The 15389-nt window shown below is 39.1% G+C and overlaps 2 protein-coding genes across 4 annotated transcripts; one reads left to right on the top strand and one right to left on the bottom strand.

The window, feature by feature from the left end:
- The first annotated feature begins 114 nt into the window (after nucleotides 1-114).
- Nucleotides 115-5595, top strand: TRAPPC6B (trafficking protein particle complex subunit 6B). Of its 2 annotated transcripts, XM_005520278.2 has the most exons (6): nucleotides 127-743; nucleotides 826-893; nucleotides 1952-2069; nucleotides 3567-3650; nucleotides 4681-4774; nucleotides 5418-5595. In XM_005520278.2, exons 1-6 carry the CDS (start codon nucleotides 663-665, stop codon nucleotides 5447-5449), a joined length of 477 nt encoding a protein of 158 aa, XP_005520335.1. In that variant the 5' UTR covers nucleotides 127-662; the 3' UTR covers nucleotides 5450-5595. The 2 variants fall into 2 exon arrangements, with proteins under 2 accessions (XP_014105172.1, XP_005520335.1); XM_014249697.2 differs by lacking the exons at nucleotides 4681-4774; nucleotides 5418-5595 and adding an exon at nucleotides 4222-4673 and having other exon boundaries at nucleotides 115-743.
- A 748-nt stretch (nucleotides 5596-6343) lies between these two features.
- On the bottom strand, nucleotides 6344-14683 carry GEMIN2 (gem nuclear organelle associated protein 2). Of its 2 annotated transcripts, XM_005520280.3 has the most exons (10): nucleotides 14528-14683; nucleotides 13918-14002; nucleotides 12743-12832; nucleotides 10507-10566; nucleotides 10225-10335; nucleotides 9573-9617; nucleotides 8834-8902; nucleotides 7397-7507; nucleotides 7129-7187; nucleotides 6344-6801 (listed from the first exon to the last, which is right to left on the bottom strand). In XM_005520280.3, the coding sequence occupies exons 1-10, from the start codon at nucleotides 14647-14649 to the stop codon at nucleotides 6762-6764; spliced, it is 792 nt and encodes a 263-aa protein (XP_005520337.1). In that variant the 5' UTR covers nucleotides 14650-14683; the 3' UTR covers nucleotides 6344-6761. The 2 variants fall into 2 exon arrangements, with proteins under 2 accessions (XP_005520337.1, XP_014105174.1); XM_014249699.2 differs by lacking the exon at nucleotides 8834-8902.
- Nucleotides 14684-15389: the final 706 nt, after the last annotated feature.

The following is a 15389-nucleotide window of genomic DNA, read 5'->3' as shown; positions in this document are numbered from 1 at the left end:
ACTCGAACGTCATTTCCTTATGGCCCAATCAGAAAACCACTTCGGGGCCTCTTGTTCCCACCCATCCTGCTCTCCCACTCTCAATGGGGCCGAGGAGCCGGCACACTCGCGACTCGAGCGAGGGCCAATCACCGCTGCGCTACGAGAGGCGGCTGCGCCCGCCGAGCCAATAGACGGGAGCGTTACTTGACGCTGGCGGCCTGACGGCGGCGCGTGCCGGGGCTGCTCCTGCCTTCCCATCCCGCCCGGAGCGGCGTGGCAGGGAACCTCCGTACTGCGCGTTAGTCATGGTGCCCGGGGCGGCGATGCTTTAAACCACGTTCTTCCCGGCTGCAGCCGACGTCTCTCTGTGTCTCCCTGCGGTGGGCACGGGAAGGCACGGGCGCTGTCTTGAAGGCGGTGACATAGGCGCGCCCCACCTGGTTCCAGCAGTAGGGTGGGCGGGGTAGCTCCGCAGGAGGGGCGCGTTTGATTCCCCGGCTCCGACCCTCACTCGGGACCCTGGGTTGCTGGCGCCACCCGAGTCCGCGGACTCTGCAGAGCCTTAACGGGAGAGCCCCTTCTCGCAGCGCTTCCCGGACCGGCACTGCTGGGCCGCCGCGCCTCGGCCGGACGCTCCCGCGGGTGTCCGGGCCCGCCCGGAAGGGGCGGCGGCCCCGGTGATGGCGGACGAGGCGCTGTTCCTGCTGCTGCACAGCGAGATGGTGGCGGGGCTGTACCGCGCCGCCGAGCAGGGCGAAGGGGTGAGTGGGGCCGGGGCCGCCCCGGGGCCGGCCGGCAGCGGCCGGGGCTGACGCTGCGGCCGTGGCGCCTTGTGTCTTGCAGGAGAACGGGCGCTGCACCACCAAGCTGGAGAGCATGGGCTTCCGCGTCGGGCAGGGGCTCATCGAGAGGTGAGTCCCCCCGGGCCCTGGCAGCCGCTGCTCCTTCTTGGGGCTTTCACCCGCCCGGGAAAAGTGTGGTGCTTTGGCTGGATGGAGAGCGCGTTCCTCTTACCATCAATTGTTCTGGCATCTCTTTTTGTATCTCATTCTTGTCGGGACCTGTGTTTGCGTATCACGGGACAGTTTTGGAGCGTGTTGTTTTCCTAGTGCTTCCCGTCATGAAAACCGAGTCAGGGTATATGGCTACTTTTAATTCTTAAAATTATCTTCAGTTCTACTTTGTGCAGACTTTTGCATGTTTCCTGCTTTTGGTGTGTTTTGTGACTTTATTCTTCTATCTGATTTGCTTCTTAAGCATAATTGTATGATTGGCTGTTACTCTTACTTCGTTTTTGTAAAGTGCTCTCTGTCCTTGCGACTTCGCAGGTCGGGCCCTTTGGGGACCCGCGATGCAACTCCAGTGCCCTCAATCTGAGGCCGTGTGGAGACAAGATCTTGAGTTTCTGAAGTCATGGTTTTGTTGGATAAAATGGTCCTTTAGTGCCAGATAAAGACCTCAAGGAGGATAAAGGGAGAAAAATCTGAAATAAGCAAGAGAAAGAGTTCCTTCTGAAAAATGGGAACAAGTTTTACATGCTTGTTCCTATGTTACAGCTCTTTTCCCTAAGTTGAAGGACTCCTTCCAAGGAGTAGTATAGGTGTGAGCATTATGTTTATCTTCTGTTTAGATAGCTCGTTGAAGATAAAACTGATAGAGCACTTTGCACCTTTCTGTATGTCAACTATGTTTGATAATCATGGAATTAAAACAGTTTATTCTGCTGTCATATTGCAGATACCAAGATAACACTGCTGCTCTTAAATTAAATACTTGATGAATGCACAGTGCAGCTAGAATGATACTGTATGATGATTGGAAAACTAATTTCTATAATAACCTCAAAAATTATGTTGTAATATTGAAACCTTAAAAATTATGTTGTACCATTTAAAAAAATTATTTCTTTGCTTAATTGGTGAGGTTATGTGTACCATCATTATTGATACATTCCTTACTTTTCTCTTAGGTTTACAAAAGATACTGCCAGGTTCAAGGATGAATTAGATATTATGAAGTTTATTTGCAAAGATTTTTGGACAACGGTATTCAAAAAACAAATAGATAATCTAAGGACTAATCACCAGGTACTGTAGATTAAGATTTAACTTAGAGAGTCGGTGAGAGTTTTGAGTTGCTAGTGCATTTTTTGTTTTTCTTGGTCTAGAATTAATTACCAGATAAGAAACCCAAAATGCTGCATATCCGTTTTGTCTAAAAAGTGTGTTTTTCAATATTCATATTATCATGTAGCTTTAGAATATAATTTAATAATTGTATGATGTCTTTATTGCCACCCTACTTGAAAAGACTAAATGTTTTGAATTTCACACGCGCTGTTGCCGCGTTACAGAAAGGACAGTAATGATTATAGTTGATTAACATTTAAACAAGAACTTTTTAATCTGTCTCTTAATAAGCATTAGTTAAAAAATAGTGAAAAAATGATGCTACTCTCTCAACATCTATTTAAATAGAATGGCTGCCGTGAAGTGATTCTTTTACTTTGAAGAATGTTAAGAGTTTTCAGCAGTAGAGACAGTTGTCATCTGTTGAAAACACTTGTATAAGAAACAGCAGAGAAACTAAAGATTTGCATGTTGGCGATGTGCTGTATCCATGTGCTCTCCTATATCAACAGCCTATAGCCTTTCCTATATCCACAGTTCTTAAAGCCAGATCAAAGTAACTTAAGGAGACATTTTACTAAAGTAAAAAAATCTTTTTCCTGTTGAATGACTTGGTTTTCTTATGACTGTTTCCCTGTTGTGTCAAATTAGGAAGAAGAGAATTTGTACAAGGATTGTGCCAAATAAAATAGGTTTTATTTTTCAGTGACATGTTTATCAAGTAATAACAGATAATTATTACTTTAGAAATCTGGGGTTTTAATTCAAAAAAGTTGCAGTATATAGCTTAAGGTTTTAATTGTATATACAATTACGTATATAATGTATATACAATTAAGTTCAAGACTTATGAATATTCCGAAGTAGCACAGTCAGTAACAAGGAAATTAAAATAGCAGGTGTAGATAAAGCTATATTGTGTTTATACTTAATTTATTAAGACGCATATTGTTGCACAAAATTGTACTGTAGAAAATGCCAGACTTCTACTTCGAGTGTCTGCTGGGTGCTTTTACCTGTGCTGCTGTTAAAGGAAAATAATTCCCACTGAATTTGAGAAAATAGAGATGTGCAAAACCCAATGAAGATTGAGATTTGAATATAAAAATTAGTATGCATTTGATATAATACCAAAGACTTTCTACTATGGAACTATTTTTTCTGATCACTGGAAGGACTCTTCCAAGAAGAAATGTACATACACATTTTTTAGGGTTAACTGATCACATTATTATCTAAGGGTTTTGTTGTATACTCACAAAAAGGTATATTTCCTTTCGATAGTCCTTGTAAGTAAATAATGCAATTTAAACTTAAATCACATAAGCCTTAATATAAAATTTTATTTTTCAGCCTGAGATTATGTATATTTTATCTACAAATCCATTCACAGAAAATGTGATTTTATATTACTGCACATTTAACTAAACTCCTCAATTTTTTCTTTTTAAACAGGGTATTTATGTCCTTCAAGACAATAAATTTCGTCTCTTGACACAAATGTCTTCAGGAAAGCAGTATTTAGAACATGCACCAAAGGTATCCTTCGATTTAATTGGTGGGGGGGGTCTACCAGTTTGGTTTTAATTACCTTGATCTATTAATAATTTTAAATTTTGTCATTAAATAGATACAAACTTTTCTAAAGGCTAACTAAAGATACACCTTCAGAACCTGTATGCTTTTAGAGAAAGGCATTCTGTTTTAGAACAGTAGATTTGTAGTTCAAAAAATGGTCCCAGTTGTTGTGAAACTTGCTGGTGTTATATTTGAGTTACTTCATGGTGAAAGCTTGTCTGCTACTACTTGCTACTGTCACACAAATTCTTTCTTTTCAGAAGGCATGTGTTTTCAGAAACATTTTTTAAAATTCCAAAAACACATTTGGAAGATGCTATTTGTTACATAAAACAAGCTTCTGAGATGATATGAATGTTCAGAAAGATCTTCCACCAATTAAAAATAATTTTGAGTGCAGATTCTGAGTTACGGTAATAGTTCAGATAAAATCAGTCCCTCTGCAGAGCCTATCATAGAGCACTTTAGTTCAGGTGGATTAAGAAATGGGACATTCAGTTCTATTTTATGGTTTCTTAACTCTTGATCTTAGTCCTTCCAATGGCTACTGCCCTTGGGATTTTTTTTCTTTTTTTTGTTTTGTGAAATGTTTCTTCTCTTTTGCAACACACATTTTAAATATCTTCAGGCCTTTGTATTCTAAGGTATGGCCTGTGCAAGAATGCTGTCTTAGACTGTTTCTCTTTTGTTGACTTTAATACCAGTTGCTAATTTTCACCAAATCTTGGGAATAATAGTTTTAAGGATATTAAGTTCCTACAGGTCTAAAGGAAAGTGACTCAAAATACTGCCTCTAATGAGAATAATCTGTGTGGGGAGCTCCACTACCAAATATTGGAGCATTAATCTATTAGAGACCTGACAATGTCTGTCAAAACTTCCATGGATTTCTGTTGTCCAAGTATTAAGTTGTGGTCTTGATTACTTAGTTTCAAGCTTTTTCAACAAGCTGTGCTGCAGAAACTCAAATGAAGTGCAACTTTGTATTTAGTATTTAGCATTCACCTGTGGACTAATCAGAGGGGGCCTATCAAACCTGGGAATAAAGAGTATTGTAACAGCTGAAGTTTCATCAATGCCTGCATGTAAGTAGTACTTAGAGTATTCAATTTTATTTGTTCACTTGGTAACTTTCCTGACTGACTGTGTTGATGTTATAAGCATTTTTCAAGGTGGAATTTGTTTGAAGCTGCTGGGCCACAGGAGTCCATGTGAACTTCAGGGTATGGCTTGCCACTAAATCCTTTAGTACTTAGAAACCGACGGAGTGATAAGCCTCCATGATGTTGAGTGTAAAGCAAAACTAAAAAGTTGTATTTATATTTAGAAGCATCAAATGTGTAAGGATGTGTGTCCAGAAAGTTATTTGCACAAGTGAAGATCTTTCTCTGTAGGAGTCATTAAGAAAGTTAGTAAGTGAAGACCATTTTAACTACATAAGCTGCTCAACTGAAAGTTTTCCACAGACTCAGCACAAATTTTAGATGTAGCTCACAAAACTTCTGTGTTGTGGGATGTAGTCAACTTACAGAAAAAAAAGAGAAAAGCTGTTCAGTGTGGAACTAAAATTTAAATGCTAAATTTAAATAATGGATCAACTGCTTACAATTAAACTGTAAGATTGAAATCTTCCATACTATTTATTTTTAAAAAAAATTACAAGAAAATAATGACTTGGAGAAATAATTCTAATGGTAATAATGTGATCTGACTCTGCTTTTCCTGCAGGTAAATTTCAGGTGATGATACAGAAGATGTAGAACAGATTCAAATCTGGGTATCTACTTTAAATAGCCTTTGTATGTGGATTCAGTATCTTGGCTCAGTCTTGTATATAACATGTAAATTATAGCAGTGTGCAGCACAATTCCAAAATATATAATAAATGCACATGGAAATAACACTATGCTTGTGTCTTGGTATGAAATTTATTCTACACCAAAGTAATAATATCCATATGGTAAAAAACTGTGTATTTCACATATTCAGCAAAATACATCAGTTACCAAAAGAGCCTGGAAGACCAGAGGCAGAGTTTGAGAACAGAGAGAAATCCTGACCAAGACTAAATTTGAGTAAGAAACTAATGTGTGTTGTGTTGCCCAAGGTGAATGCCCAAGTGCTACCATTCCCCATTACCCTTCTCTGAACTGGGGGACAGTGATTGCTTTTGTATTTCTTTGATGGAGCCCATTAGCACGTGAGCAAACAGCTCACACATCATTAAAGATGTTAGGTAGAGACATTTGTAGGAATGTTGTTTGGAGCAGTAGAAGAAAACTTGTTTTTACATAGTTTAGCGTTTTCTCCTGTCCCTAAAATTAGCAGCTGTTCCTTGTGTCAGAATGATTTATGCCTAGGGTCGTCTATACTGGCCAAAGAAGGAAATTTATTCTACCTTGTGCATAAACTCAATATTAATGTAATTGTTTTTAATTGCTAGCTATGGTTTACTTTTGTAATGTACTACTCAAGAAATAGTAATGTTTACATTTTACTGAAACAATTGTTTCAGTAACATGCTGACTATAGTTGAACTGCTAAACAGTGCTAGAGCTCAAGCACCAAAACTTGAAAAAACATAGTCAGCCTTAACTGTAGATTTCTATAGTAAGGCTGCTGTTAAATGATAAGGAATGAGAAAACCCACAGTGTTTAAGAACAGTCTTTAAAATTCTTTAGTTTTATTAAAAAAGTCCTCAATAAGTCTGTTAGAAAAAGAGTAATTTGTATTATAACCTCAGACTTCACCTAATAGCAGTGTCCGTAGATTACTCAGATTGTAGAAATTTCTAACCAGGCATGTAGTTTACAAAGACAGGAGCTTGAGAGATGATGCTGAACACTTCAGTTACCACTTTATGATGATGGTGATGATGGTATTGGAGACATGTCAATCTCAGCTAAAATTCAGCTGAACTTATTCACAGCTGTCCCAAATGCCTTAGTGTGAGGGTGTTCTGAAGGGATTGTGTAATACTTCAGGTCTGAACTGTGCCATGTCTCGCTGTTAACTCTGATAGTGCTGTTTGTACTGTGGCAATGCAAAATACTGCATGCTCCCACAACACCCTAGGAAGGCTCGTCAGCCAGGTCATGTTGATTGAAGTACCTAGGAATGAAGCAGAATATGGTAAGAAACCTTCAATGCAACATATTCCTTACTTCGTCATGTTGTCTGACCCACTGCTTTTTCTCGCTCATCTTATAGTGTTGCTATCATAATTATGGCTTCATGGTTCAGAGGGCTCATCTGAAGAAAGGAATAAACTTACTTTACTCTTAGATATATCTTAAATCCTTTTAGCTAAGTATAGTTGCTGCATTGGCCCAGGGTACTTTTAGTGACTTTCACTTTTAAAAGTATTTAGGTCAGTACAAATAATCACACATTTATGCTGGACATACATTACTGGTTTAGGTGTCTAAGTTGCGTTACCTGCTAACTAAGCAGATTATCAAGTTCAGAGCTGATATTTGTTCTTCATTCTTGCTCTCCTGGAAAAGACATAAATATTACAACAATTCTTTTGTTACCTGTGTCAAATAGAGAAGCTGTTACATGCCATGTTATGTGTATTTGTAGTCTCCCCTTCATTCTCAAGCAAACTTAGGACATGAAAAATAAATTACTAAGACTTCTGGAAAGTTATCCTCCTTACCTGCTAAATTCACCAAATCCTCTGCACAGTTATATTAAATCTTACCTCCAGTGCCCTGACTTCTGAACATCGTCTTGCTAGCTGTCGAATAAGGGAGTGAGCTTCAGGTAGCAAAGGTTTTTCAAGGCATGCCAGCAGTGCATAAAGCCATCTACCCTGTCAGGATTCAAATAACAAACAAAGTTTTTTAATTCTGATAATTTTCTTGGAGATCCAAACAATTCATGTTATATAGAGCAGGACTCAATTGTCGATCTCAAAACAAAACTGCATTCAACTGCTATATATCATAATTGAATTTTGAAAACCACATTTGACGCTACATGGTAGAGAGTTCTGTGTCTCTAGATAAAGGTTCTTGTGAGCTCTGCTCCTGGGTTTCCTGGCATTTTTTTGAATGCTGGCCAAGATATAAATTATTACAGCTGATGCTATTATAGTCTGAAGGAAGAATTATTTTAGTAATATCTAAACATTATTACTTGGCTATTAATTTTTAACTTCACAATCTGTGAAAAAACATTCCTGAAGACTAAATGTAGGAACTCAGATCTTTGTGGAATTAGTGGTTAGATCTGCTTTAAGATTTGCACCACTGTGAAAGTATGTCCTTTGAGTTTTTCATCCCTGAATTCTACTACTTTCTTACAAACTTAATTTCTGGTACCAGTCTAATTTCTTAATTTAATCACAGTGTCTACTGGCTTTCATTCTGGGACCTAACCTAAAAGTCAATGTGCACATTCTCTGCAACATACATACTGGTTAAAAAGAAAACAGTCTTCTACAGGAAAGGACAGAAAATGAAAGGTCTTTAAGTGACTGAAAAAAAATAGTGAAACTATGCTAAGAATTACAGAATTTTTCACTACTCTTTTGCTTTGTCATCCTGAAGGAGAAGACCACCAAGGTCTTCTGTAGATATGGTGCCATTACATAGCTGGTCAGTCTAGTTGTGGCCAAACTCCATGCCAATGTGGCCTGTCAATCAGGAGTTCTTAGTAGATTTGATTTGTCACCAGATGAATGCAGCTAAGCTTTCTGTTCTGTGCTGCATGTGGAAAGATTAGAGGTGTCTTCACCAGCACACTGTAATGTGACTCCAAACTAAACTGGAGGTGTTGATAAATAGTGTGCAGCACCCTGACAGAACCAAAGTTGCTGTGATCTCTCTCCTCTCCTAAACCTTGAAACTCATCAAGCCTCCTGGCTTAAGTTAGTGGGGCGAGTGATGAAAATGGGAGGGAGTTTGGGCAGTACCTTTTCTGTCTGCATCTGTTATATTTTATGATTTTAGCCTTCCAAAATCGACCGTGAATACTCACTTTAGTATCTAATCAAGAAAGTTTTTAAAGTAACAATATAATACAACCATTTAGAGAACTCTTTAGAAAATGAAAGTAATTGAATAGAAAATGTCAAGCAATTTATTTTTTGTTTAATGCATCAATGTGCAAGTAGTTAGAATAAATTAAAAATTACCAGTTCTGGAGTAAATTTTTTCTCTCCAAACCAGCTTATCAGGTATTCTAAGACACTGGTTACTGTTGCCTTCAAAAGAGGAACAGAAAGAGACAATATAGTATCTGCAATGTTTTGTTTTGCTGCTCTTCTACCTGAAGGATTATATAAAAAGTACTTCTACTCCACAGTATTTATTCCAGGTTGAAGTTACATGTAAGGGTAAAGTAAGGGTTAAAGTACCACTTTTTGGAAAGAACTTTGTAGGAAACGAAGTAATTTTCTATATTAATGAAAAGTTATGGATAAGTACCAACAGATTAGGAAAGAGGCATCACACTGACTGGTTGGTTGTGTATAATGATGGCAAGTGGGAAATGCAGTGATTCTTCTAGCCTTGCAATGTACATAGAAGTTCACAAGCAAACTGAAGGACTGCACTTTAAATGAGAAATTTAAAAACATTGTAAACCACCAATTGGGGTATTCAGCAAAAATTCAAACATTAAATGTGCTACAGAGAAACTACAACAAAAACATACTTTCAGAACTAGTCATGAAAAATCTTTGCTTGTGAAGTTACTTGTAGCTGAATGTGAGATAACAAATATTTATTTTCTTTCTGAGTGTACAATGAATAGAATTTGTAATAAACAACTCCTTACTCTGGGCAAAGAAAAATAAATAAGCCTTGTGCAGCAGAACATGAGAAATAACGATTTAGGCAATGTTACTATATGATTCTAAAAGGTAGGCTTACCTGATTCATCCTGCTTACAATACTTAGCAAAGGGGGAAAGCCCACCTGAAAAAAAGTTGGCAAATGCAAACATTATCACAAACATTTTTGTTTTATGTATAACATATTAAGATTTTAATTTGTTGTTCAGACAATTGTAGTGATTTGAAAGTCTGTTCTGAACTTTGAAATTTATTAAGAAAGTATCTTCAAGAAAGTTGAACGTCCAATGAAGTATCAGAGCACCTTGCTTCTACTGTTACTTGTTCAGGTCTTGATTTTCAAAATGATGCAGTAAAGAACATGTTTGTAGGGTATCCTACAATATATCAATAACATCAAACATATGAGGAGGGTAACCACATATCACTCTGCAACAAAACACTAAGGCAGACTATGAAGAAAGCTTCCATTCTGTTTACTGAGCACAATGAAATTACTTTAGCTGAAAAGAGATGAATGAACTCTTCAAAAACACACATTAGCCACTGAAGACATAGGCTTATTTTCTCTTTCACTTAGTTTCTGCATAAAAAGAATGGACACTGGGACTTTCTGGGCTCACCAGAGCCTAGTTTCTGTTTGGCACAAAGTGGTAATAAACAGTAGGATTGTTTTTGGCAGTTAGTCTAGAAAATAGTTGCTGAAAATTAAATAGAAGTCCTATACTCACCTTTGTGTAATCAATTCCTAAATTTTCATTATCAGATAGTGCATCTATTTCTGAGTATACTCTTTCACCGAGGCAGAACTTCTTCCAGCCTTCTTCATCCTCAGACTTTGGCTGAAGTAAGTAAAAATAAATGAAAACTGTGTAATACTGTTATCTTGAAGACGCTGGAGAAAAGACTCAATAATACTCATAAATTGTTGCATGCAACTATAAAGCAAGATTAACTGTAGATTCAGTAACTGGGAAAACAAACCACAGAGTGCTGTTATGAATTCTACTCACCATAGTAACATTGCTGTCCAAATGTTGTGACCGCCAGTGATTCCTGTGCTTGTTCAGGCTCTGAGTAATTAAAAAGAAGTCAAATCCCAGTTTAAAACTGAAGTTATTTTATCCTAGCCACAAGGTCTCTTCATTATTCTTAAAATGTATGAAAAGTATATTTTATGACTTTCTATAAATCAGTAGATATATAGCCAGCACAACTGGCTAAATATTTCCCATGCCTCTTAGCAGAAATGTAATTACAATGCTCATGCTGGGTTTTTGGAAATAATGTTAAAGCTGAAGGCATTTTGAAGTCTCTTACATAAGGTTAAGCTGAGGTAGTAAGCTTTAATAGTCTTCTAGACTTTTCTTGTTAGAATCTTAAGAAAAAACCCACTTTGATTTAAAACAAAAGCACACTTAAAGCAAATACTCTGTTTCCAACAGAGGTCTCTATCTGTATCAGAAGTCTACAGTATTGTTTGAAAGAAGGCAAGTGTGGTTTCTTAGCACATTTCTTCCACCTGACAGGAATCCTATGCAAGACATATCAGCCTGCTTAACAGTTCCTTGTAGAGAGCTGTAAATGTTACGTAGTGGAAGAAATCTGTCTCCCACTCCAGTTGTTACTGTAGCTCTATAGAAGACCACTAAAAAATGCTCTAAGTAACAGCAGCTGATGCAGTGGTTGAACAGGTGAATTCTGATGGAGTGGATATTAGGACAAAGTGTTTTACAGAAAGGTTGATAGAGTATTGAAATTATCTGCCTGGGGAGGTGGTGGAATCTCCATCCCATGATGTGTTTAAAAAAAGACTGGATGTGGCATTCAGTGCCATTGTTTAGTTGAGGTGTTAGGGCATGGGTTGGACTCAATGATCTTGAAGGTCTCTTCTAACCTAGTGATTGTGTGTGTGTGATGCTCTTTTTTGGTTTTAAATACTTTTTAGGATAGTCTCATATTTCACAGTGTTTATTTTGGCACAGATGAGAAGACAATTGATTTGAGCATAAAATAAATCCCTATACAGTGAATAAGCCTTTAGATGTCACTCTCCTTAGTTCTGCTAAACCCTTAGATTATGCCTAATAAACAGGATGCAATGTCATCCCTTCCAGAAACAGGGTTACCTCAATTACTGTTTACAATGTAGATGCAGTAGTATAGATCTCCTCTCCTTCACTACATTTTCCTCCCTGAAGAAAACATGGTATGTGAGCTCATGCAGAGCTCAGTTCTAGAGCAGCTCCTAGCTGGTCACACCTCAGTACTTGAGGTACTCCTACAGTGCAGCATCAATGCACTGCAAACATGCTCTTTGCAGCACTGGAGTCACAAATAACCTCTACCTACATCTTTATTATATTTTCCATTTCACCCTGTTTGAACTGTGCATAGAGAACAGTAGAATCATAGAAAGATTTGGATTGGAAGGGACCTTCACAGGCCATCTAGTCCAACCCCTTCTTCATGGGCAGGGACATCTTCAGCTAGATCAGGCTGAGAGCCACATCCAATCTGACCTTTATTGTTTTGAGGGATGGGGCATCCACTCCTCTCTGGGCAACCTGTGCCAGTGTTTCACCATCCTCATTGTAAAAAAACACCTCCTTATATCTAATCTAAATCAACCCTCCTTCACCTTAAAACTTTAGTAAAGCTTAACTGAATGGAGAACCTTTACCCTTTGAGACTGCTTAATTTTCTGTTCTTGTGTTATTTTGAGCAGGGTGCAAATGTATCGGGAAAGATTAAAGTCTATGCTAATTCTACAACCTTAAAAATGTTTTACCAAATCAGTATATCTGCTCATAATGGGTTGCCACCTCTGTAAAGAGGTTCCTAAATGGACTGTATGAATGGACTTTATGAATCTCCTGATGGGTTAGAATCCACTTGGTTCTTAGTTAACGTCAAGTCCTGCAGAACATTTCCTGCCAGCACTATTGTTTAATATAACTGCATAACATCACAGGAGTTCTTGTCCTTCCTCAACAAAGCCGTATCATTTAATCTAAATACTGACATACTTTAGTTGAAGAATTTCTTAAACATGACTCTCAAGATTTTTATCAGATGTTTAAAAGCCACACAGTATATGGTCAATTAGCTTTCAATAACTTAAAACACTATCTAGAAACATCTATCCTGATACGAAATCATAATATTTCAATACTAGATATAAAGTTATCCACTGTAAAGCACAGATATGTTCTATCTAGACTGCAAGACCCCTCACAGACGTTGTACCTGACGAACAGCTGAGAAATTTGCCACTTGCTGCTGCTGCCACTTGAGTGTTGGAGAGTATCCCTCAGGAGCAGGCTGACATCCAGAAATCTAAGAAAACACTAGCAATAATTATAATGTAAAGAGAGCTTTATAAGAAGAATCCTTAAGAACAAGAGAATTGGTAAATGTTTACTATCGGGTAAACAATTTCCTTTAAATCTTCATCTAAGAAAGGTAATTTCATGACCACATCCAAGGCTGAGTTAAGATTTTGGTTTAGACAAAGTATCTTTTGTTTGACTCTTCTCATATGTACACAAGAAGGAAAACTAAGTGTTCAAAGTACATTGTCAAAGAATTACTTAAGGTCTTCCTTTCAAAAATTGTTCTGCTTTAATCTCGCTGCTCATAAAAAGCAGGATGCTGATTCCTTATCTGGGACAGATACTATCAATCTTAAGCATTCTACCTGTCAAGACAGTAAATCGAGGAAGACAAAAGACCCTAAAAACATCTAGAAAATTAAGTCTGATAGTTAAGTAGATAAAACCTCTTTAAAGATTAGCATGAAAGTTATTGAAGTGTTTAAGAATGTCACTACACACAGATGAGACAGATGAAGAGAATGGCAACAGAAGTTGCAAGGTCATGTCAGTATTAGAAACTTTCTTTAATAAATCTAGTAGTGAAATCTCAGATTACATCATTGTCATTCGAGAAAAGAGAACTATTTGAAATATTTGAAATATTCCTCAGAAAGGAAAGAAGTGGTGCTAGAATTTCAGCTAACTTTAGTAAAGTTTAGCTGCACCTACTACCCTTATGCTAGATACAGATCTACCCCAAAGTCAGGTATGGATATATTTTTCTTCTAAAATTTATGCAAGTTTTATGATTAAATAATTGTAAAATTTAATGCAACATTTGTTTTCCTCAGGCAGTAAAATAGTTTGCTGTGTATCAAATAGTATGGGGATTACAAATTTAATCAGTTAGAAAGACTGCTGTTACCCAGCAGTTGAGCAGGGGTTTCTTCAAATACAGACACTTAATTTTGTGGATGCTTTTAGAATCTAGCAGTGCTATTTAGTTATGCCAATGATTCCCCAAAATTGATACAAACATCATTCTAATAACATCTTTCCCCCTTTTTTTTTTTCCCTCTCAAAACACGTAAAAGCTCTAAAACTTACTGAAATATTTACTGTTGGCTTCTTTTTCAATTTTCTGGGATCTATTTGTGCCACGACCACGTCAGGACATCGAGCTGCTTCGATCCTACAAAATAAAATCAAGTGGGCCGCATTTATTCTTTCCTGTAACAGGTCGATATATATCGGATGTCTTTGAAATACTCATAAAATCATGGAGAGACCAATCGAGATCATTGAGACCAACTCCGTGCAGGACAGCCCAGAAATCACACCCTGTGCCCGAGGGCGCTGTCCAAATGTTTTTCGAACTCTTGTCAGACCTGGTTCCGTGACCGATACCCTGGGGAGCCTGTTCCAGTGCTCAGCCACCATCTGGGTGAAGAACATTTTCCTGTTATCAGCCTAAACCTCCCCTGACACCACTTCATGTCGTTTCCTCGAGTTCTGTCGCCGGTCATGAGAGGGAAGAGACCGGTGCCTGCCCCTCCTGCAGGTGTGTAAAACGCCGATTTATGCCGGCGAAGGGCAGCACCGCACGGCCGCCCTGGCGCGCCCCGACACGAAGCCCGGCCCGCGCAGCACCGGCTGCCGCACCGCTCTCGCGGGGAGGTGACGGGCCCGGGCCCGGCCCGTCCGCCTCGCCACTCACTGGACGCGCTTCAGATACTCCTGGGGCGTCCTGGGTGGCACGGTGGGGTCGAAGTCCTCGGCCAGGTCACAGTCGCCCACGGGCAGCAGCCGCGGCATCAACTCCTCCAGGCCCGGCTCCATGGCCGCGCCGCCCGGCGGCAGAGCCCGGCCGGTGCCGCTGCTCTCGCGAGAGCGGAGGGCGGGGCCGGCGGTGTTCGCGCGGAGCCCTCAGCGGAGCCTCAGCGCAGCCCCGCCGCGCTCGGGCCCGCGGCCCGCGCCCCGCTGAGGGAGCCTGGGCCTTGCGCTCTGATGTGTCGCGGTCTGGTTGCCCTGGAAACCACCGGATGGGAAAAAAGGCAATATGGCCAAAGAGCAGTGGTAGAAAGGGGTTTGCCGAGTCAGTATCCATCAAACTAGGCCTATTTTTGTGGTGAATAGGTGTAAACATTTAATAACTTCTTTCATCAGGCCTTGTGCCATTATTCTAATACACTGTTTTAGCCAAAGGTTCTTTAAAGGTCACCCATTAGAACTCTCTTATTCTACCTGTGAACACACAGTATTCATAGTTATTTCCCCCTTCCTTGAAATGCTTTGAGATCTGTGGTTAAAGTCAGTTACATAAAAGTTAATGGTTATAAATTTACATAGTTCCCATTCTGGAAGGGTCAATGCCTGAGTTGTTGTTGTATGAGTTTTTCTGAAGACTATAATGTGGGAGCACCCACATGTCAGAAAGCATGGTAGCATTTGCATGAAGGGACGTTGTTTCCCAGGTAAGATAAAAAGGGGAATAATTTATACTCATTTACATTCTGTATTATGAAATTGCTGTTACACAAAATGTCAATCAATATATTATCTTTCTGATTAGTTCTGCA

The sequence above is a fragment of the Pseudopodoces humilis genome, chromosome 7 (genome assembly GCF_049639895.1).
Source record: "Pseudopodoces humilis isolate 2021_Gansu_Grassland_sample_001 chromosome 7, ASM4963989v1, whole genome shotgun sequence".
Classification (NCBI taxonomy): Eukaryota; Metazoa; Chordata; class Aves; order Passeriformes; family Paridae; genus Pseudopodoces; species Pseudopodoces humilis.
The sequence above is the reverse complement of the archived record's forward strand: the minus strand, read 5'-3'. Positions and strand labels throughout refer to the sequence as shown.

Coding starts and splice junctions, on each gene's coding strand:
- TRAPPC6B (XM_005520278.2), top strand. CDS start 663: ATGGCGGACGAGGCGCTGTTCCTGCTGCTGCACAGCGAGATGGTGGCG. Junction 744..825: donor CCGCCGAGCAGGGCGAAGGG/GTGAGTGGGGCC, acceptor TGTGTCTTGCAG/GAGAACGGGCGCTGCACCAC. Junction 2,070..3,566: donor ATCTAAGGACTAATCACCAG/GTACTGTAGATT, acceptor CTTTTTAAACAG/GGTATTTATGTCCTTCAAGA.
- GEMIN2 (XM_005520280.3), bottom strand. CDS start 14,649: ATGGAGCCGGGCCTGGAGGAGTTGATGCCGCGGCTGCTGCCCGTGGGC. Junction 7,508..8,833: donor AAAAATTTACTCCAGAACTG/GTAATTTTTAAT, acceptor GAATCCTGACAG/GGTAGATGGCTTTATGCACT. Junction 7,188..7,396: donor CAGAAGTCAGGGCACTGGAG/GTAAGATTTAAT, acceptor TGTCTTTTCCAG/GAGAGCAAGAATGAAGAACA.